This window comes from Frieseomelitta varia, unplaced genomic scaffold, assembly GCF_011392965.1.
Source record: "Frieseomelitta varia isolate USP_RPSP 00005682 unplaced genomic scaffold, Fvar_1.2 scaffold_468, whole genome shotgun sequence".
Taxonomy (NCBI): domain Eukaryota; kingdom Metazoa; phylum Arthropoda; class Insecta; order Hymenoptera; family Apidae; genus Frieseomelitta; species Frieseomelitta varia.
In genome coordinates this window covers 82,314-106,637 of record NW_025110221.1, presented here as the reverse complement: position 1 = coordinate 106,637, position 24,324 = coordinate 82,314, and the positions used below count along the sequence as shown (strand labels likewise).

The 24,324-nt window shown below is 41.5% G+C and overlaps 1 protein-coding gene across 3 annotated transcripts in view; it reads right to left on the bottom strand.

Annotated features, from left to right (window-relative positions):
* The window catches only part of LOC122532736 (solute carrier organic anion transporter family member 5A1), a 70,998-nt gene that overhangs the window by 9,709 nt on the left and 36,965 nt on the right, over positions 1 to 24,324 (bottom strand). Inside the window, exons 1-3 of one of the 3 annotated variants that reach the window (XM_043661775.1) lie at positions 18,298 to 18,320; positions 2,489 to 2,783; positions 29 to 229 (exon numbers count right to left, since the gene is read on the bottom strand). In XM_043661775.1, coding sequence (XP_043517710.1) covers positions 29 to 229; positions 2,489 to 2,679 — 392 coding nt within the window. In that variant the 5' untranslated portion in view covers positions 2,680 to 2,783; positions 18,298 to 18,320. Of the gene's footprint in view, positions 1 to 28; positions 230 to 2,488; positions 2,784 to 3,134; positions 3,333 to 18,297; positions 18,321 to 24,324 lie in introns of those variants that run through there. The other 2 variants (XM_043661774.1, XM_043661773.1) reach the window with 2 other exon arrangements.

Genomic DNA, 24,324 nt, shown 5'->3' with positions numbered 1-24,324 from the left:
CTTTTCTTCTTCTTCTAATTGTCCATACCTATGGTCCACGAGGCCAGAACTGGGATTTCTACTGTGACATCTGATGACGGTGTCGTGAGTCAGTCTGCTGCCGGTTGCCTGCAATGGATCTGTGGTTTCATCGGTTCCCGTGTTCGCGCTCTCCGCGTACAGCCCGGTCATAGCGTACATGCTTTCGTTCCTTCGATGTCCAGCATGGTAATTGCTCCCGGACTCGGACCTGAAAATGCCAACGAGAGATGAACGTGTAATTTGGAAGTGATCCATTAGGCTTCCACTTGTCCTTCTTCGTCTCTACACACTATGACAAGTCAACTACGACGTTCGTGCAGACGTCACGAATTAACGTGCCTTCGTTTAGCATTATTAAGACGAAGATCGCGAATTATCGTCGTTTTGATTTGCCAGCGGCTCGACGAAAGAAATTCTTGCAGACTTTAAAAACAATATAAGACAGCGTGTTGTTGTCATCGATGACTTCTTTGTTACTTTCGGATATACAAAATAAATATTATCTAAAAAAAAAAAAAGAAAAAACAAATTCACCTTTTACTTTTGGGGAAAGTAATTGATTTTCGACCAGATAGAACAAATTATTGATCGTGTAAAAAAGAATAATTATATATTAACTCGCGAGAAAATTCGTTCCTCTTTCACTGAACGTAAAATTAGTACAAATTAGCTAATTGTTAGGTCGTGAGTAAAATTCTGATCGGTAGAGAAAAAGAATTAATTATTGCCCTCTGTCCGTTCGAACGAATCCCTAAAGAGATAGGGTCAACGCGATCGGGGAATCAACACTATTTTTAGTACTGCTGAAAGCTAATTAACTCCTGTCGACGTCGTCCAAACAATCGAGAGGAGTTAATTGAAAAGAGTTCCTGTTGCCAGCCACGTAAACACACACGTTGGATTGTCTCAGCAACCTGAGCGCTCTCATTGATAGTATTTTATTCAGTGGACAGGATTCAAAGAAAAGAATAGAATTTGCCGGGTGATAATAATAACTGCGAATACACACAGAGATGCAGGAGAAACTTGGTTGCAATTTCTCAGTTCTTGTCTCGTTAACGAGCAAAAAAAAAAAAAAAAAAAAAAGGAAAACAAACAGAATCCTGGAAGCCCGTGAAACGTCGAACCTGTACTTATCTAAACATTACACGTAGGGCTCTCCCCCGGCCGAAGGATCATATTACTCTGCGAGGTAACAAGAACCCTCCCCTCTGTGTTACTTGAATTTTTCCGCCCTCTCCGGCAGAGATATCTATGCAACGTCGCGTGCTAAAATTGCATGTCCACGTCTATCTCCGATTTAAATATTAACTCCACCTTGCACACGACCCAAGGTAAGCTTATAAGTATGTATGTACATACAACATAGTTTCGCCTAGATATTTTCTACTGTTTGATCACTTCTTTTTCTTTAATACTAAGCATATTATTAAAACGACTAATCACATTATCAGAACGCCTTAGAGTACTGTCTAACATAGTTGCCAATATGGTGTAAATATATATATGCAGGTGTCAAAAGTTACCCAAGGATACTAATTAACAAGTTAAAACTATGTACAGCATAGTTCTTTTTTGTCTAAGTATTTTTTACTGTTTAATCACTTTTTTTTTTAATAACACTAATTATATTATTAAAACGCCTTAGTACTATCTAATGTGGCTACTATGATGTAAATACATACATGCATCAAAACTTACTCAAGGATACTATAACAAGTGTGAAAGTTAAAACTATGTTGCACATAGTTTCGTGTAGGTATTATTTTCTACTGTTTAGTCCCTTTTTTTTTTTTTAATAATCCTAATCATATTATTAAAACGCCTTAGTACTATTTAATATGGCCACTAATATGATGTAACTATATATATGCATCAAAACTTACCCAAGGATACTATAACAAGTGTGAAAGTTAAAACTATGTTGTACATAGTTTCGTGTAGGTATTTTCTACTGTTTAGTCCCCTTTTTTTTAATAACCCTATTATTATTAAACGCCCTAGTACTATCTAATATGGCTACTAATACAATATAAATACATACATGCATCAAAACTTACCCAAGGATACTGTAACAAGTGTAAAAGTTAAAACTATGTTCGTGTAGGTATTATTTTCTACTGTTTAGTCCCTTTTTTTTTAATAACCCTAATGATATTATTAAAACGTCCTAGTACTATCTAATATGGCGTAAATACATACATGCACCAAAAGTTGCCGACAGTTAAGGATTCTGCGGCAAGTGTGAAAGTTAAAACAAGAAGCTGAAAAGGAGTTTTTCCATTGTACCAGCCATCCATTGCCATCTAGGCAAGATCCGTTGCGTGTTACATCAGGCTCGCACAAGAAGCCTAAAGGGGAGGTGGCAGGGAGAGGAAGAAAGGAGGGGAGAGGCAGAGGAGACCCGCTGGATGCAGAAACGTAGGGGAGTGACGTAAGGCAAACGTTGGAAAAAGGCGGGAATCACCTTTTGTGGCCGAAACCACCGCCGCTGCTCTCGTTCCTCTTGTGGCCACTCTCGGATCGTTTGTAGCCAAAGGCACTGGATATGCTCTCGGCGCGTTTGTGACCGATAAAACCGCCACCGGACTCGGTGCGTTTGTGGGTGAACATGCTCGAGCTCGAGCCGTTCCTCTTGTGCCCGCTGGTGGACGCCATTTCTTCCTTGTTCGCCACTTCTTCGCGTCCCTCCGCTTCCGCCCTACCAGGATCGTTGAATTACGGCTCCGCCGGCGACATTTTTGAACGGGCGCTTCCGTTGCCTGAAACCAAACGACCAATTTCCTCGTTAGCTCAATCTTTGAACGCACCTAAGAGAAAGTTCTCAGAAATTTGACATACGTCGACGTTGCGGCACAAGCAAAACACATTAAAGACTCTTTTATCGCTTACACCGAGTTTTAAATGTTTATCTTATTTCCCTTAATGAAAATTATCACTGGGAAACTGGAAGCTCTATTGGCCACACCAGTTGATGGAATTGTCGTAGGAAAGGGCAACAGATACATTGTATCACTGTTACCATAGTGCTGCTCATTCTAGACAACGCGAGAATTGACAACGTTTCAACTTGCGCGCGCGCGAGCTCGCGCTGCGAACGGCCCTGACCTTACCAGAAGCAGGTTCGTTGAACCGTTGAATACAGAGAGATGTCAATTGATCATACGATCGCGTCAAACCGTGTCGACACGTGGATCTCTCCTCTTCACTGCCTCTCGTTCAGGGTTCGTTCGTCCCTGAAGAAACGGCCAATGAGAATCAAATCGATAGTCGTGGCAGCTTCTGTTCACGTTGCAACGTAACAGATATGTACAGGGTGATTCACGTGACTCGCACACCTTGAGGTAACGTTTAAATCAATCTGGCAAAAAAATTGCTTAATACAAAAAGTCTAGTGAAAAGTTGTTTAATACGAAAGTTAAATAAATTATTGCGAGCAAAAGGAAAACTGTCCTAATGCTCTGTGCAGTTTTTATCCTCGAGACAAATTGTCGTAAAACATCTCTTTAATTAATTAGGTTTAGGACCAACGTGGTTTAATATTTTTGATTTTTATTTGAAATTTAATGTTCTTTCGATTCACGGTGAAAAAAATATATGGTCCAATTAAAAAAAAAAAAAAAAAAAAAAAAAAGAAATGAAAAAATGAAAAAGAAAAAAAAAAGGGAAAAGAATGCATGGCCGCTAGGAGAACGCGGGAACACAGAGGGTACGATTAATCCGTTCTCCCTTGGCTCGGTCGCGTCGCATGTTTTCAGGTATAAAACTCGTCGGGGCGCCGCTCCGCGGTGAAGAGAGCGTGTGCACCGCGAGAATGCATCGACGGGGAACGTGCACGCTGCAACTGCAGTGCGGGACTGCGGCGTTGCATCTGGCGAGGTGGCGTCGGAGGCTTTGCCAGCCGCAGAGGCCTGAAAGCTTGTGTGCGAGCGGGAGGCGCTTTTCAACTCGGCGAAGGAGAGACAGAGCGACGCGTATATCGCGAGAGAACACCGAGAGAGAACCGACACGGACAGAGAAACGAGCAGGGAGAGAGTGAGAGAGAGAGAGAGAGAGAGAGAGAGAGAGAGAGAGAGAGAAAAGTCTGAGGAAGAAGACAGAGATGGCGGAGAGAGAGAAAGGAGAGCCACGTGGTTGCCGGTTCACGTCAACGTCGTCACACGCGAAGGAAAGAGAAACACACCTCCCTCATTCGTCTCCCTTTCCTTCCCCGTTTTTATACTCGGTCCATCTTTCTCGTTTCTACCCATCTCGCTTCTACCAGCCTGATTTTTCGTTTAGTCATCTCTGTCACAGAGACACGCGCTCGCTCCGTCTCGCTTCCGACCGTTTCTTTCCTCGTTCCACGGTCGTTTCTCTTCCTTTCGCTGATGTAATTGTCTGACTACTCCTCTCTGTCGCCCCTTCGTCCACCCGTTTTCCCTTCGCCTTTTTTTCAGCCAGGCTCAAACTCTCACTCTCTCTCTCTCTCTCTCTCTCTCTCTCTCTCTCTCTTTTACGGATCTCTCGTAGGTGTTCGACACGATATTCCCGTTCTCTCTCTTCTTTTCTCTATCCTTTCCCTCTCCCGCCCCTCCTTTGCCATCGGCGTGTGTCGCCGTTTCTCTCGCGTAACGCGCGATCTGGCCCGAAACAAAACTTTTTGACGTTTTTCGCGCACCCACCCTAGGAATATGGACATACGTCAACTACGTGTGTGGGGAATGCGCCAAGCTCCATAACGGGAGCACGGGATTGGTCGGGACGTTCGGCCAATCCAGCTCCGCGCCGGCTTCGAGCGGGGAACAGAGTCTAGAGGGATGCTGCGTGGAAAGCGGCAGACTGGTGGGGAGGAAATCCAGCGGGATGAGGGAAAAGCAGGGAGAGAGAGAGAGAGAGAGAGAGAGAAAGAGAGCGAGCGACGAGGCGCAGGGCCGTAAGATGTCGGAGGGGCTCGAACGATCGAAGAAAAAACGGCCAGCCTCGGATGGATCCGGAAGTTGATTAGGAGAGACCGTCGATATCGGAGGATGTATTTTTATCCCGGGGTGAAACGTAAATGGCGTGAAAGTTATTGAGCGCAGGACGAAATCGTTGTCTCTCGGTGCGCAGCTTCGTTAACAATCACTGCCGACCAATTCAGAGAATGCCTGGACCCAGAGAGTATTTCTCGTTCGTTCTTTTTTTTTTTTTTCCCCTCTGTCTGTCGTAACGGTTACTTTCGCGCGATGAAACTCACCCAACGTTGACGGTGAAACGCTTTTATCATTGCCAGACGACAGATAATTCTAACATCCGAAACGTACGTGGCTATCCAAAGTTACGATAAATTAGTCTCACACAGGAAATTGTTCCGCGTGAAAAAGAGTTTAGCGTCGGGTCGTAACGAAGCTTGACGTACGGCACTGGCTGGAAGGAAACGCGATGGACGCGGGGTCCCAGGGGATCCACGAACAAGCGAACAAAGGATGCTTTGAAGGGAGAAGAGGAAGACTCGAGGAGAGAGCTTCGCCTCGTTCCCTTTCCCTGATGGCTGGCAGAGAGGGATCTCCGCTCATCTGTTCTTGCCCTGCGGTAGGTAGGTTAGGTGGATACATTTGGCTCTCTTTTCGTCTTTCTCTTTCACTCGCTCTGGCCGTGCGTTCTCCCCTGCCGGTCCATTCCTCGTGGTGGTGCACTCGCCGCTTCTAACGTATCCTACGAAAACCAACCCCCACAGAAACCACGAAGCAGAAGTATCCATGCGTTCTCGTTAACTCTCTCTCTTTCTCTCTCTCTGTATACGATATGCTCCTCGATTCTCATAAACGTTCCTGTTTTCAATCGGCCCGACACGAACCTTTCACGTTGAAAATCAGTTTTGGCTAAAGATACGTACGTCCAAATTTCCTTCCGACATCGTCCAAACGTACGAACGATTATAGAGATTTTTATACGACGTGTGCTCGTGCATCGATGGACGAAGGTAGGGAGAAAAAAAAAGCCTTCGGCAGACATACATGTACATACGTATGTATGTACGTCACGCTACATTACACTCAGTTTTCATCGCGTGCGTATTTCGCGCGCTAGGTCTCGACGTAACGACGACTGTTCCACGATTCCTCGCCACGTTTTCGAGCGTATTTTTCAGCGTCTTGGAAATTGCTTGAACTGTCGAACGACGACCTTTCGGTCGGGAAATCAGGAAAGAGGCGCGAGATCATCGTGGTCGCGTACGGGGAAAAACTGTCGGAAGACACTAGACTAGACGATGCTAGGTGATGGTGTACACGGTGGTGCGAAAAAAGTCCTAGCTAGCGTATAATACAATAATCCACAGACGCGCGATGGTAGAGCATCGTTCTCGACGAGTCCAGGCAACACCGCCATCGCCGTCTCTATAATATTCTCGGAGAGATATTTCAGAGAGAGGGACTTCGGCGAAGCCTGTCTAACGACGCTGGAAGACCAGAGAAAGAGAGAGAGAGAGAGAAATATAGGTGCGCGGGCGCGCGCACAGCCAGTCGGCTGCGCGCTGTCCGCGTCGAATATGCAGCAAGAAAGAGAAGGAGGCAAAGAAGAAGGGAACGATCTCGATCCTCGTCCAACCAGTTCTTTCATTTCCTGTCTTTATCCGTCTCATTCTATACAGCCTGTCTTTGTCTCTCTCGCACCACCGCCCACTCGTTTATACATCCTCCTTGTCCCTCCTCATTTCACCTCTGTCATTTCTCTCTGTACTCTCTCGCTCGGTCGAGCCCGGCTATATATCTATCTTTGTTGCACAGCTATCACGTTGCCGTTTCCCCTCTGTCTCTGTTGCTCGCTTCGTCTCGCTCGCACCGTCGTTCGTGCCTCGAATACCTTCCTCACTCCCTAGCACTGTCCTTCACCCCTTCGTATAACCGTGCATCGCTTCGTCTCCGTCTGCCAGTCCCATTCCCTCGGCTCTCGCACTGATACACGCGCGCACACACACACACACGCCCGATCCGTCCATTACTCGCTTCTCTCGCTCTCCGTCTCTCCACCCCTTCTCCTGCTCCCAGCCGGCGGTAATACTTCTCATCCCTCTCGCTTACTCTGTTATTTCTCTCCGACCTCTGTGCACGGCAGAGATACGCGCGCGCGCGGCAATAGCTGGTTTCAGGAGACAGAAAAACAGGCAGACAGAGAGGGACGAAGAACTGGGATAGACGGGAACTGAAAGAGGACGGCAAAGGAAAGAGAGAAAGAGAGGAGAGTGCGATACTCTCTGGCGCGAGTCTAAGATAGGAAGGACGAACATAGGCGGGGGGAAAAAAGAGACAGAGGGAAAAGGGGGAACAGCGCAGGACGCAAAATCGTGTCCAAGCATTAACGCGACCCTCTCTCTTGCACTTACTTTCTAGCTTGGTCCTTCTCACCGGTACCCGTCGCCACCGCCGCCGGTTTCTCCGTTCTTCTACACGCTGCCGTTACCTCGTGCACTCGATGCTGCTGCTGCTGCTGCTGCTGCTGTTGCTGCGGGGAGGGATTTTAATTTCGCCGGATAAGTATTTATCTCGAAACGCGCGCGGAGGTTCCGTAATGGACAAGGTGTATTTTCGGCGCGATGTAAATCAACGGACTTACCGGGAACTATACGTGCGCGCGCACGTATATTCTCATAAATCTATTTAAATATATGGCCGCGTGCGGCGCTAGCGCGGCACCGCCGGTGCAGAACCTGGTAGATCGTCCTCTATGCGCTCTATATACCCAACGCGTTTGGGTAACGTGTGTCCGTGAGATACACGTGGGAGCCTCTTCTCGCTTTGACAGAAGGGGAGGGAACCCGTGTCTAAATTGGGAGCCGAAAGGTGGGGCATGGCTCCGGAGAGAGAAGATGTGGCACACGGAGGAGAAGTTCGACGGAAGAAGAGAGAAAGAAAAAGAGAGAATGAGAGAGAGAGAGCGATAGTGAGACGGGGAGAATTACGCTACATACTCCGTTCTTCTTTCCTCGAACCGTCCCCCACAGCAGTCTTCTAACTCGCGACTACACCCACGCTTGAAAAGTCCCGTTCCTCGTGCCCGGTGTTCGAGGACGAACCAAGGTGGAATACACCGGCTGTTCGAATCCGAGAGAAATGCTGGGACGATGAAAAAGTAGAGATGAAAGAGAGAGAGAGAGAGAGAGAGAACGATAGGGGGACGTGTACAAGGGGACGCGCGAAACAGGGGGATCGAGGAGTGAACACGGGGAGAATAGTAGGAACGTATGTCGAAAGGCCGGGAAAAGACACGAGAGTCAAAGAGAACTGGCTGCGGAAAAATTGCGTGGAGAGAAGAACCCGGCGCGGAGAGAAAGAGAGAAGCAGAGAGAGAGAGAGAGAGAGAGAGAGAGAGAGAGAGAGAGAGAGAGAGAGAGAGAGAGAGTCGAGCGAGGCGGAGGGAAGATTAAAGCGAGAGAAACGGGAACGGAGAACCGGAAGGACGGACGGGGCGCCGAGCAAAAAGTTTGTCCGAAGGAGAGTAGGCAAAGGGGAGAGGAAAAAGGAGCGGCGTCCGAGAGGGAACATGTAAAATTCAGCAAAGTGGCGGAGCATCGAGATAAACGAAAGATCGAAAGACGAGGAAAAGAGGAAAGGGAGTGGGAAGGGGAGGTGGAACGAGGTGGACGGGATTAGGGGAACAATGGAATCCGGCGAAAAAGGAAAAAGAAAGAAAGAGAAGGAAGAAAAACAGAAGAATCACGCAAAGGGAATACAATACGAATAGGGCAGCGTACGTAGGGCGTACGATAAAAAGGAAGGACGAAAAATTCGCCGCGGAACGAGCGAACCGTGACGCGAAAGAACCAGGAGCAAAGAGGAAAAGAGGAAAGGAGGAGGGAAAAAAAAAAAGGGAAAGAGCCGAGGAAACCTTTACCTGTTACGATTCACAGCGGGAGACGGCGGAACGATCGGAATAAGATCGAGAGGATTGATGATTCTGATGGACGTGTCCGAAGGACCTTGCGTAGGTCGTGCTGGCTTCGTCCTTTAGCACCTACCATGCGACTGGCTGAGCACCAACTATCGATCGAACCAACGATATATACGTGACACACTCGAACCACACATACACACACACACGTACGCTCACGCACGGTCACGTTTCTGACCCGTACGGGTTGCGCGTGTGTGGCCGCGCGTGTACACGTGTACGTGTCTCGTGTCCTACGTGTGTACGTACACGCCGGGTTATATATACATGTATATATATAGATCGATCGATTGCTGGCCATGGATCGATACGTGCGCGCGCAACCCACCCTCGTTTGCTCGCTCGCTCGCTCGCTCGAGGCTCTACGGTAAGGGTTGCTGCCTGAGGTACCTAAGGTGTTCCAACGGGTAGGAGGGAGTTGGTGGCGCCTATTGGATTTCTACGGACTTTTTTTTTTTATCCTTCTTTTCTGTTTTTCCAACCCACTCCTCCCACCTCTGTCCCTTTATCCCACGTCTCTCCTTTTTGAAAAACTGTAGATCGACCCGGAGGAGTCGGTCTCGTCCGGATGACACTATAGAAAGACTCTATGAATGTGGCAACGACGAGGACTACTTCTTTTTTTTTTTTTTTTTTTTTTCTAAAGAGAAATCGCATCTTGGATATGTAGGAATAAAGCTCGAAAGTTGACGCTGCGGATTTACGAGAGTGGTAAATTGAAAATTAAGAAGGAAACTAGGAAATTAGGAAAATTCTCAAAACTGGAGAATGTTGCATAGAAATTTAGGAATTTTACATTCAGTCGCGTTCTAGACAAAGTTTTTACAAATTCTAAAATACAGACAATTATATTGCGTTTTCCTTCGAAGACTTTTGTCTCCAAAGTTCCACAGAGTGCGTGTGCCCTTCGACTCCCGTCGAATCACTTTTCCCACTGATCAGCCGGATTCTCATTTTTCAATCGAGCTGGCGCGGCCGACATACACGCCGCGTGTCTGCTAGAAAAGGAGAAAGTAAGCAGGACACTTTATAACGAGACGCGCAAAGCGGTCTTTTAAAATATTCAGCGAACCGGTTCGGTTGGACCTGCGGAAGTAGAGAAATCGCATTTTGGAAAACGACCCCGTATACCCGACGTCCGCCGCTCGTGTACGTGTGTGTATGTGTGTGTGTGTGTGTGTGTGTGTGTGTGAAACTTTTTCGTAATCGGCCCATCGACGAGACGCGCAAAGTGTCGACGATCTAAGCACGCCGGCCGACATAATTAAAACTTCCAGAAAACATAATAACTACACAATTAAAGCGCGTCCCTCCGACTACTCGCTCTTGTCAGGGTCGCTCGCGGAACAAGGAGCGAGAGCGACGAAGAGGAGGAAGAAAGAGCGTTTGAAAAGCGACGAGGACACGACAACGCTGCAGCAAAGGGAAAAACGGAGAAGGACAGAGCGCAGGGGTGGATGGAAACCGAGAAAAAGAGAGACAAAGAGAGAACGAGAGAGAGAGAGAGAGAGAGGACGGACGAAAAGAGAAGATTCCAGGCCGAGGGGGTGGATGGTGGTGGTCTACGGAAAGAGAGGAAAGAGGGGGCAAAATGATGTAAAAATAACAAATTGAAACTGCTGGCCGAGGAGGGTTGGATAACGCCGAGGAGCAACGAGGACGACGTTCGCCGATATTCCACGAGCTAGACGAGAACCACCGATCTATATAGTTACCGGTGAACAGAGACGGAAGCGGCAGGATGAACGAGACAGCGAGCAGAGCAGAGAGAAGGGTGGGCCAAAGGGGTGGCACAAGTAGATTTCAAGCTGGTGGGAGTGCTGCCAGAGAACTCCCCTCTTCGGTGGAAAATAGGGGAGGGTTGTCGTACGTGTTAACGCGGCTACTATATACATGTACATACGTATATACATATATATATATATATATATATATATATATATACATACATACATCCATATACCTATATATGTACGCCTAAATACACATACCATATATACGTACATGTACGACGATATATATACGATATATACGTCATATATACATGCATGTACGTGTATTATACGTACCAGTGCGAGTCCACACCCATAAGGATCTGTATATACGAGTATATATACCCCTTTTCCTCCACCTTCACCCTTCCTCGCAGCGTCTCTCTCTCTCTCTCTCTCTCTCTCTCTCTCTCTCTCTCTCTCTCTCTCTCTCGTGGAAACCGGCCATCCCCGTCACACCCGCGAGAGTTTCACGGCGCGCTCGGTGTATGTGACGCGAGGGGCAATGCTCCATCGTGCAACGTGGAAATTTAGTTCCCTTCGTGTACACACACGCACAGAGGAGGGGGTGTGCACGCGCGCGCGTGTGTGTGGGGATGGTAGCCTGCGGCTGTGTGGGGTGCTTTACGACTCGATCGTAGCGTTAATGGCACCGCTGTCTGAGTGTGTAGGTGGCGGTGCACACGGGAAATGTGCTCGTGCCCCGTCGGAGTACGCTTTCGACGTATACCATCTACCGTACTAGGCCAGCCAACTATATTTCGCGCGACCGAGCAGATTTCACTAATACGAGCAGGGGCTACGGGGCCCGCGTGAAATACGTACGCGCGGCTCACGATACACACGTGGACGATCGACAGAGGGGCGGTTGTGCGTGCAATCCCCGTCGCCTCCACCGCCCACTATCCCCCCACCCCCCCCCCTTTCGGACACTTTCTTTTTATCGTTCTCTGTTACGTTCGTTTAATTCACGCTTTTGCTGGCCACGCCGTCGCTGCTGTCGTCGTCGAATCGAGCGTGAACCAGAGAACGCGTGCAACGAGCTCGATCCGACAGACATTGCTTCAGCCGGTTCGGATTCATTCCGCGAAAAAGGATTCGCCGACTGCAACTTGGCTGGAAGAATTTTAGGGTTTGAGACACTGTGCTCGTTTTTTTTTTTTTTTTTTTTTTTTTTTTGACGTTTTAGGAAATTATGGAGAATTTTGTTGTTCTCACAGGCTGGTATTTGGTTGACGGTTGATAGAACTTTAGCACAACCTTGTCGATTAGTTATTGGACATTTCTTTATTTCAGGTAAAATGGCCGACGGTGCGAGGTTTTAGTAAAGATTTCGAGATTGGAGCGGACTCGTTAGGTGTAGTATTGATTTTTTACGATTTAATATCAACTTTGAAGAAAGATACAAATTACAACGATAATAACAATCGCTCATTCTTACAATTTTTGGCAGCACGTTACAAAACTGAATTTTTTCAGATCCATTAAGAGATCATTGTGTAATTCGACGAATTTCTTGAATTTGAGAATAGAATTATAGAATTGTAAAATCTAGACGAACGGCTTAATGACAAAAATCCCATGAAATTTCCATCTCGTAGCGGCAGCATTAAAAAGATACAATTCGACGATGCAAAAAGAATTGCGAATGAAACGTCGGATCGATGCAATATTAGCCTTTAATGGATTAATCGCAACAAGAGAACGATCTTACCCTCTCTCCAGCCAACAAACCGTATTACCTTAACCACAATTCCATATCACCAGGCGAAACGATCCTCCCGTCAATCTGTGCGTCGCCGCAAATCGACGAACAAGTAAATTCCAACGCGTCGTCGTTTGATTCCAGTTTGCACCACTCCACTCCTTGCCGCCACTTCTAACAGAAAGAAAAATGAAAAAGAAAGCACAAAGTAAGAGAAACGACAGAAGTGAACTCACGAATTGAAAAAAAAAGGAAAAATTCACAACGATACAGGGTCGAGGGAGTAAATTTACTCGCAAATATATTTGTTCGCTTGTCTTTCGAGTCTCATCTCGAGTGCGTTCGACTCGATTTCCCATTAATTAACCGTTTTCCTCGCGTCCATCGTTTCCGCCGCGTTTGCGTTAGGGCGTAAACGCGCGTGTTTACTCGCGATGCGTTTAAACGTGCCGAATGGAAGCTCGAGCACGCACCTTGTCTGATATTTCGCGGCAAGGGAGAGCTCGTTTCCCGATTCATCACCAGGCCACTCGGTGTGGTGGCTCGAGTGCTCGCGCCCGCGGTATCGTTGTTAATTCTTCCGCGTCTATTACAACCGCCACGCGTTGATATAATCGTTCTCGCAATTCCGCCAACGGGACCGAGAGATCTGCTCCAGTTTTCCACCCCTTTATTCCAGAAACGAGAATCGGCCGCGCGCACGTGCGTCCCTTGTTCTTTCTATCAGTCTGTCTTTCTCTCACCTCTTCGCGCTGGATGTTACTTGTTCCGCGTTTTTGTGGACAGGTTAACGCGACTACTGGCGAACGGATCGAGAGAGAGAGAGAGAGAAAGAGAGAAAGAAAGAGAGATATAACAAGCTGGTTTTGTTTTCAGGGTTTGGAAGCACGGAAGTGAACGACGAGGGAACGACCGCGCCGATATTGAACGCCACGCTTTTCGATTGAAATTTGATCGCGAAGGTTTGAGCCGCGTTTTTAATGTGTTCGTCGTGGGAGGTGTGCGTTATTGTTTCACAGGTGGAGTAATATTAATTTGAAAGTTACGCACAGCCGTATTCTAAAAATTTTAAACTTTATTTTGTAGACTTATTGGCTTGCTATTACATTTCGTCGATATAACGTTACAAGAGGTAACAATTAGCAAATAATCTTTTCTTTATAAGATGGATAAACGGAACTCTTGTTATAGAGAATTAACAGGGTTAGATACAAAAATATCTGATGTACGAATTGTATGAATTTTTCAACGATATTTTACTTTTAATTTTTTAAAAAAATTCATCCTCGTTACTTTAATTATAAATAATTTTATTAATTTTAAATTATTATTATAATGTTTCGATATTTATTACAAAATTTTATTTATTTATATTTATATAATAGTAAATAAATTTATATTTTTAAATAAAATTTTTAATTACGATTTTTAATTCTATTTAATGTAAATAAATAATTTTTTATAAACTAAAATTTTTATCTAAAAACACTTTCTAGTACTTTTACTATGTTACGACTTATTCCTATTAGAAATTGACGGGCAATTTGTACACCAATGGCTCTGTAACAGTACATTCTCTTTTACAGCAGAAATCGTCGATTTCTTTTTTTTTTTTTGCTTTTAAGATGGCTTCGTGTCGATTTTGTAATTTCCTCTTTTAGTCTGGCGATAATCAAAAACTATTGAATTTAATTCTTTTTCGTGAAGAAACGATGGGTTTACGCAGCTGAAATTATCAGAATCAGCAGTCGAGTAGAAAGCTGAACTGAAAAAAAAGGGGGACGAAAAAAATAGAGATCCGAAATTCCAAAGGTATCTGTGCTCGAGAAAGCCCATTATCCTTTTTTTGTCGGGCGGAGAGACACCAGCGAACAATATTCAGAAACGGAAATCAGACCGGAAGATAGCGGCGACGTGAGCGCCGCTGCGTGGAAACCTAATGGCCGAACATTTCGACGGCAGGAGCGTTATTTAAATAACGACCGGGCGGAGGCATTCTCTCGCCGAAAATAAATAAAAATTCATTTGGCTGACATCGGGATCACGGCTGTCCGGCTCTCGCGAAAACCGAAAAACTCATTACGCCGAAAGTAGCCAAAGCCCTTTGTACAATTAAACCGGGAATTTTCGCAAATCAGACCCGAATTAGTATTAATTAACTCGCAATTCCGACGGGATTCCGTGTATAATGAACGAAACAATTTCGCATAATAAAGCTCGGCGAAAGCTACGAACAATTTCAATCATCAATTTTTCCTCTAACTTTCTTTCGTTCATCGAATCACGAATTGGCTCTCCTCTGCTCAGAAACTGCTGGCTACCTGACATTATCGTAATGAAAGGCAACATTTTCTTGTTTCATCGGATACGGAGAGAGATTTTGCGCTTTAAGAATTTTTCAAAATCAGGAATCAGCAAATTGGTCACAGTAGTGTTTTCGATGATATTGTAATTTTGATGTTCTAATGCTTGTTTCGATACGTGGCTAGTTTTAAAGTTGAAATCTCATTTCGAAAATCTTCGATATTATATATGATCAGTGCTAGAATGAAATTTAACTCTTTAACTGGAGGCAATTCGTTCAGGGAACGTCTATGATGAGTTAACTCGTCTTGTTCACTGGAGAAACATTTCCCAATGATTAATAGATTAACTCATTATCTCCGATCAATGGGTTCGATTAAATTCTTGCTGATTGAATTTACATTACCAAAATTGTGAACGACTGAACTCCTTCACATGTTCACGTGTTTCGTTGAATTACCCTTTGAGTTTCCCTTTTTCTGGAAAAATATCGAAAGCAGTTTTTGCGGTTTTGTACATTGATGGAAATGTATCTTTGCGTAATCAAAGTGAAGAATTATAATTACGAGAGAGAGAGAGAGAGAGACTCGTTTACATCTCGTTAAAAAATAATTACCGCGTATTACACGTAATGAGATTTAAGAAAATTCGATTAACATTTAATACTACCGGTGCTACTGGTCGAAAACTTTATATTAAAGCCCATCAGCTTCGTCATTTCGTGTTCCGTTTCATGAGCATCGGACGGCGAATACGATAAACGAAGAATAGTAAATGCTCTTCTGAATTGCGAATAATTTTCCATCGTTGTAAAGTTGGCTACCGAAATGGTGGTTTAACGTCGGATTCATCGTGTATGCAGAGCGAGTCATTTAACTGCACCATAGAAATCTACTTGCAATCTACTGTTTGTTGTATAAAAATGTACTTCGAGCAAACACTATTTAACATGACATTTCGAACGAATATCTTTATTCTGTTTAATAACACAAGCGGCATAAAATTTATATAAAAACAATTCAACGTTCTTGTATTTCACAAAGTTTTTATATTTTGTCACATCCCTCGTTATTGGTTTTCTTTTTAACTCAAATAATTTTTGCATAATGAGACGGCTCATACGTTCAAGCGTCCACGAAATTATACGTTTCAACGATACGATCCTTTTTTTCTTAAACGTCGCCAAAGAAAATAATCAAACGACTTCTCAAATAATTTACAGAATCAATCAGTGTTTTGATAGACACTTGTAATTATTAAATGATTGAATAACACACGGTACAGATACACGATTCACTCTTTGTCTACACAATATATATTCTCTTTTCTACGTATTGATTTATACAGAATAAGCTCGTTGTTAGTTATCGCGTAACACAATCGATATTATTATTATAATTATTATTATTACTGTCGGTTCGCTGTTACTGCTAAATAACAGTATGTCGAAGTAGCCGCAAAAACGCTCGACGGCCACTCGAATTCGTTTCGGCCGTGGATTCGGCCATTTTACGAAAATCGAAATTGATCACTTCAAACAGCCCGGCCGAAAACAGTCCGGGAATGATTTGCGCTTGTTAATTATAATACAGGTTCATTAAGTATTCAAGTGATAACGACGTATCGATTTTTAACTGTCGACACACACGTAGAAACGCTGTGTCAGATGAAATAGACGATATTATTATTATTATTATCATTATTATTATTATTATTATTATTATTATCGTTGCCAATTACGCTCGGATACAAAAAACAAACGGTCCACGCGCTCTGTTCAAAAATTTGGACGAACAAGCTCTACAAGGTTCAAAACGAACGATTCTCAATGCAATCATTCTAACTATTAATGTTGATAAAATTATTATGATCATTATGTGCTGTTGTTGTTCTTGTTATTGCTATTGTTATTATTGTATGGTTGCTGACTGCGAGAGATACGATAAATCGCGAGTGTTCGAAATGTTGTGAAATATATATTGAAATTAGGAGGTAGAAACGTGGAAATGATAATAGCGGAAAGGACATAATTGAAATTAGTGCGGTTTAAATAACTTTGAAGATAGAACCGACAGAAATGATCTAATATTGATTATAATAAATTACGATAATTTGTTGACGAATTAGGAAATGATTTAATGTAATACAGACACTGCACAAATCTTATTGTTATTAAATTAATATTGATACCACTTAGGACAGATTGATGTAAAAATTAAAAATTAATAATATACTAGAGTACTATCGTATAATATTGCACACTGTCCAGAAAGTATTGTACATTATTATTCATTAGATCAAACGCAGTTTTTCCGAATTTGAAGTAATGGAATCTGTTGCCATGTGCAATTGAAATGAAATACACGCAGGAAGAACTAAAAAATATTATTAGTCAGATATCTTTTTTTTTATTTGCACTTAACACGTGAAAAGTGATGATAGAACAATCTAACGATAAATCACTCTCCTAAACAAATCTCAATCGACCGAGGAAAGGCAACAAAATTAGCCGAGCACTTCTCTCCGCGAACATCAAAATTCAAAAACAATCGCGACTAAAATCTCTCTCCTAGAATCAGAAATTCAAACAGCGGAGACATCAAAAGAAAAAAAAAAAAAAAAAAGAAAAAAAAAAAAAAAAAAAAAAAAAAAAATACAAATGACCTTGGAAATTTCGAAATCCACAGAAAATTGATACGTTCGAAACCATGCAATTTCTGTGTTGAACAATTTTTCACTGGACGCATGATTCGACAGTTATTTCAGGTGTGTTACGAGTTATGTGAATCACCCTGTACAAAGTATTTCGACAGTGTTTGAGCAAACATTCGCACGTGTGAAAATATTATTCGCAATAAGTGGAGAGTCGTGGATTTCTGTCGGAAGGAACACTCGAAAAGTCGGTCGAACTTTCCAGCAAGAGTCGAGTCTGGTGAATTCGCGACTCCTAATTGTCACGAGCGTCCATCCGCGATGAATCATCGTCGCCAATGCAAGCGCGCCCTCCCCCTGTCGCAAGAGGAACGGACGACGAAAGTTTCGAATTAACTTGCGCAATTAGCTCGTTACGTAAATGCCGTGCGGTTCGTTTCGTTCCGTGGCAGGAATTGATTAATTTGACGCGAATTCTCGAGTTCCAACTTGGCGCACTTCCGCGCTACCCGAGTCGAGTCGTCTTGGCAGCAAAGTTCGCCAATTGAACAGCTCAGATATTCAAATCTGACGATCTGCGATTTCTGGAAAAATTTGCACGGTACATTCATGGAGATTCAATGAAAAGAAAATTCAAATTGAAATTTACATACTTGAATCATCCGTAATCCAAATGTTCAAAGTCAAATTCAAATTCAAAGTCACGCGTTTCAAGTCCAAATAATTAAATTCAGACTTTCCCATTCGAATTCAAATATCCAAATTCAGCGTCATAAATTCGAATATTTAAATTCAAATTCAAATATAATTATGACATAGTCATACAAGACAATCAAACACTGTGTCACAATGTAATTATAACCTAATTCGGTTATAATTATATCATAATGTAATTATAACCTAATTATATATGACCAGTCAAGCATCACTCACCAGAATAGTTGTATCACCTTCCTAAAAACATTCGACTGGTATTACTCTTTCATATTCCTATAAAACAACGTCATCATATACCTGATTGCACCACAGCCACCACAGAAAAAAGAAACAAAATCCCTACGCTAACCATCAGATCGAAAAACCACAAACGAAAGAATGGTGATTCTGATCTCTGGAAAATTTGCACGGAATATTCAAGGAAATCAATGAAAAAGAAAGGCAACAAAATCATGATCGTTATTAAGGTTAAATCCCTCGCATCACGCCACACTGCTATCAACATCCAACGCAACACTCTTTCTCTGCAATCGCATTGAAAAACATAGAAAACAGATTATCGATCGTCGGCTAACTAGTCCGGGAAAATAAATTCGCACACAAATAACAAGGGGGAAGCCGCTACGTTACACATCCGGTTTCACTTGTCTCGAAAGTTGACCGTTCTTATCCATATACATATATATTTGTACCTGCTGCTGGCCACATGCTCGGAGCATGCTTTTTTTTGCAACGTTTTTTCAGATTATCGACCGGCCACGGCCTTGATTTTGTTACCGATGAAAAATTGAAGCGCGGTGCTACACACGGTGGGTATAGTAGACGCCTACTGTCTATAGGCAGAGGCCGCTAACGAATTCAAAGTCAGGGATACTTCGGTAATAATTCCCGGGGTCCTACGACTATGTCGAACGCGGAAAGCAAGGCAAAGTGTCACTCGACTAGAATCGGCGATTAACTGTTGACGCTTCATCGACTTCCGGCTAACTTTGCCCTTAAATCATTCATCGGCTTTGCGGTAAATCGAAAGCGAAACGACGCGGAAAATTCGTTCGTTCGGGCAGTAATAAAAAGCTTTCTGGTTCTCATTGCCTTTTATTACGTTTCAGTTGACGCTTCTTTCTTTTTGTACTTTCGTCGACTCTTTTCTTTTTTATCGAGGGAACCGTTTGAGCCGTTTATTTGGTGCACTCGGTCGGTCCTGATCTACCATTATCAATTTTAATCACATTAGTGATCTTTCTTATCTGCTTGTTTATTTGTGTTAATATATTAAAATTATTATATGTATATATTAATAATATAATAATATATATATATACATATATATATATTATTTTAATATATTAAAATTATTATTATTTGAAAAATCACTATCACCACTACTTTAATAATAAAAAATATAGCTCCTATTTCATAAAATTTTACTGCACAATGTACTTCATATCAATTTGAAGCTCTTGGAATGATACTTCAATGAATGATGGAATGATATCACTTTCAAAATGAAAATTACTATTACCCAGCTAATTTTCTCTGTGCAAAATCTTGGTGATTTTCAATATATTAGTTACAATCTGTTTGTAAATGTAAAGATTAAAACAGCTAGCTTGACTTTTTCTTGGAAAATGGACTCAGGTTACCACTTTCAAAGTAAGGGCTCATTTTCCCTAGTTTCGAAGATCTCTTTTGTTTGTTTCTTTTTTTAATCATAGAAGGACTCTCCCCTCTCGAAATATTTTCGATGTCGTTTGCACGATCGTCGACTCCTCATGAATTCTTCGTTGTGAAAACACGAAGGAGGAAACTAAGAGAGAAACTAAGAGAGAAGTAAATTTAGAAAGGTAAAAGAACTAGAATAAAAATTACAGGCTCAATACGATATCGCAATACTGCGGCTGGCCATAATCCCTCGACGTTAGACGCCTCACCTTCTTTAAAACATCGATTAAAAAGCATGTAAATATCGTTTCGTTTCTATGCAACTTGCATTTCACGAAATTACAGAGAAGAATATTCCAATATTACTTTTTATGCATCCTATCTTGAGCTATTTTTCTCACGAAATATTTAACAATTTTAATAATTTTATATTATTATATATTATATATAATTATATTATATTATAATTTTATATTATTATAAATTATATATAATTTTTATTATATATAATATATATAATTATATTATATTATTATTTTATATTATAAATTATATATAATTATATTATAATTTTATATTATAAATTATATATAATTTTTATTATATATTATAGATAATTTTATTATATTATAATTTTATATTATAAATTATATATAATTTTTATTATATATTATAGATAATTTTATTATATTATAATTTTATATTATAAATTATATATAATTTTTATTATATATTATAGATAATTTTATTATATTATAATTTTATATTATAAATTATATATAATTTTTATTATATATTATAGATAATTATATTATATTATTATTTTATATATTATACAATATTTAATAATTTTAAATATTTAACCACGAGAAGCAAGAAATTTTATGACGTCGACTTCCACTAGGCAATTGGAGAATTCCTAATGGCCATTCTCATTTTGAAATCTCATTTTGAACAGCTTTTGTAAGAATTTACTTGCAACTATGCCTGTCGATCAAAAGATTACTCTCTCTCTCTTCGTCTTACGATGGCACGAGCACCCAGAACTCTCATTCAGAACTCTCATTCTCGCAATCCTGTTGTAAAAAGGCAAGCACACAATTTCCACACGTGGCGTTCATTAGTAAAATCGTATTTCCTAAATGGCGGTTTTATCTGCTAACGAGATTAATCGTTAATGCGATGGAAACGAAACAAGCCGAGTGCCACGGGATTAGACTTTCCCTCGTTCCACTATCAAATCTTCGTTATACCGAACCACCGTTAGTCGCAAACCCAATTATACACCGTTGATCGCATTATATCTTGAGGTTATGCACCTCGTTCTCTTCCCCCCCCTTGGCCACAAATAGCATTATGACGTTGTGGAGTAGCGTACATTGCGAATTTCTTCCAACTCACGATTTCCCTTGTTTCCCCCTCCCCCCCTTTTTTTCGAAATTTCTGAAACAAATCAATTCGGCGCTCAAAAACATTTCAAACTATCTTTGAAAATACTACGAAGTTTTGTACCATGTACGCATGAAAAGAAAAAAAAGAAAGAAATAATAGTGATTCGCGTATTTTTATCAAAAGAGAAGTAGACGGGGAATGAAATGAAAAAAAAGGGTGGATTATATTTGTTACGTGTTATTTGTTGCGCGGGCACACGTAAAATTTTCAAAGGAACGAACTGAACTGATTACTCGAGCGAAACATTTCTCCATCCTCTTTCATCGAAATCGGTTGTGTGCAAATCCGAGCGCAAATGCATCAGTATTGAACGATCGCCTACGTGATCACAGCCACGTCGAAATATCGCGGCAAATGAAGTGCTCTGCACGTTTCACTTAAGACAGTTTTTAAACTATAGTTTACACCTCAGGAGGGTAGAAAAAAATCAATTCGATTAATCGGTAACGATAAAACACCAGAGAGAAGGAGCTGAAATAAAAAAAAAGACGAGAAAACAAAGTTATAGAATCTTGATTTAATTGTTCAGCTAATCTAGGAAAATTGGAAAGAAACAAATTTTTTTAAGGAATGAGTGGGGAGGGGGGACTTACATAAATGACAAACCTAAACAAGGAGTACGGGAGAGAGAAAAGGTTGTGATTGATTTAAGAAACAGCTTCTAGCTACCAGTCCCTTTATTTTTTAAGTTTAAACTAAAGTTCAAAGTACCTAGGTATGGTAGATTACGTTTGAAAAACATAAGCACGAAGACAACTGCAAATGCACGAAATTTTGGACACTCGCGTCGAATTTTTTTCTGAATTTTCACTTTTTGACAAAAAGAGTGTTTTTTTTTCTTTTAAACGGGGGGGGAACAACAGGTTTTCGAGAAGGGAGGTCGAGACGAGCCGATCCAACTCGTGATTACTAATACTAGACTAATATAGTATATATAGTGTAGAGTATATTACTAATATAGTATATATAGTGTAGAGTATATTACTAATATAGTATAGAGTATATAGTATAGAGTATACTATAAAGTATAGAGTATATAGTATAGAGTATACTAATATAGTATATAGTATAGAGTATATTACTAATGTAGTGTATAGTACACAGTATAGAGTATATTACTAATATAGTATACAGTATAGAGTATATTACTAATATAGTATACATTATAGAGTATATTGCTAATATAGTATGCAGTACACAGTGTATTACTAATATAGTATACAGTACACAGTATATTACTAATATAATATACAGTACACAGTATATTACTAATATAGTATATCGTATACAGTATATTATACAATATACAATATATTATACAATATAGTATACAGTATACTACTAATATAATATATAGTATATTACTAATATAATATACAGTACATAGTATAATATAGTATGCAGTACACTGTATATTACTAATATAGTATACAGTACACAGTATATTATTAATACAGTATACAGTACACAGTATATTACTAATATAGTATACACTACACAGTATATTACTAATATAATATACAGTACATAGTATAATATAGTATGCAGTACACTGTATATTACTAATATAGTATACAATATACAGTATACTACTAATATAGTATATAGTATACTACTAATATAGTATATAGTATACAGTATACTACTAATATAGTATGTAGTATATAATATATTACTAGTACAGTATGTAGTGTATAGCAGTATATTGCTGCATTACCATGTTATTATAAAATCATTAAAAGAAAAACATACTAACGCACGTGAGACATTTAACGTTAAAAAAACTCCGAGGCCCCCGGTCAACGAGACTTACTTTTGGCACCAAGGACCTTGGATTCGCGACGGCACAATTCCTGACCTCGCCGTAGTATCTTGGCTCGGCCGTACGAAACAATCGACGAACGAGTTACCCAGCCGAGCTAAAACATTTTTCCCCCGTAACCCAGTTCCTCGTGCACCCGGCAACCACGTCGATCCATTATTCCCGCGGCACTGCCTGGTATATCGCGGCACCCGGGGCGCGAGCGCGCTCGCCCTCCCTCGTCTTCTCCATCGTCCTACCGACAACCAATTCCCAAAATTCCCCTTCGAAAGACGCTTCCAAAGAAAAGAAAAAAAAAAAAAAAAAAGAATAACTGATGAAATTTTCGATGCTCATGGACAAAAAAGAGCGTCCCTTAACTTAAAGTTTGGCCAAACCTTACCGACGGTTGACAAGCTGAGTCGGCGAACAAAACACTGACCCAGTGGCCAACCCAACTTGGTTGTTCCGAGTGCTTCCAGCACGCGAAGGACCATTCGATCCTCTAGTGCTGGCATGTGAGAATGGATGAACGGATGGCGAGCACGAGTTCGTTAGACGGTACCAGATCGCGATAGAGGCGTCGCGGATATCGCGCCCGCTGTTCGCCACTCGCTGTCCGCCGATCGATAGCTCGCGTGCAATCGGCGGCCCCCTCCGCCCCCTCCGCCCCCCCCCCCTCCCGATACGTCGATCGAGGCACGTGCTACGTGCCACCTTTCCTCCGCCTACTCTCGTCAAACCCCCGTAGAATTAAATTGCAATTAAAGCTGCACGATTCGACTTTGCTCTGCACGATTCTTTCCTTCCTCGTGTTTCTTCGAACGAGCGTGTCTTCGTTTCTCAAGCTAGTTTCAACAAGGATACTGCTTATCGTTTCTTTTTTTTTTTTTTTTGTGCGAAATTTTATTTTATTTAAGTTATTGTCAAAAAGAAAAAAAAAAGAAACGAAATTGCTTATGGCCAGTTGATTTTCTGAGATGGAAAGAAAATATACATGCTGAAATTTTTCTTTGCAAACAGAAGCCTTTATTTAATAGAAAAATGAACATCTTTTTTTTTTTTTTTCTTTACTTCGAAACTAACAAAAATACGAAATCTGATCTAAATTTTGCGAAGAAGGTTAAATACATGTTCCACTGATTGGGTTTGAAAATTTTCAAGTCACGATAACAAGCTTATATTATCTCTTCTGCGTACATACACTGAAATCTTAACCGCTCGCGCTTGTGATTAGTGCCTGCAAATCCAAAATCACAACTTCCTGCCGTGTTACCTAACTCTACAGGCACGCGACAAAGACGAAAGACCGAAAAAAAAGAAAAAAA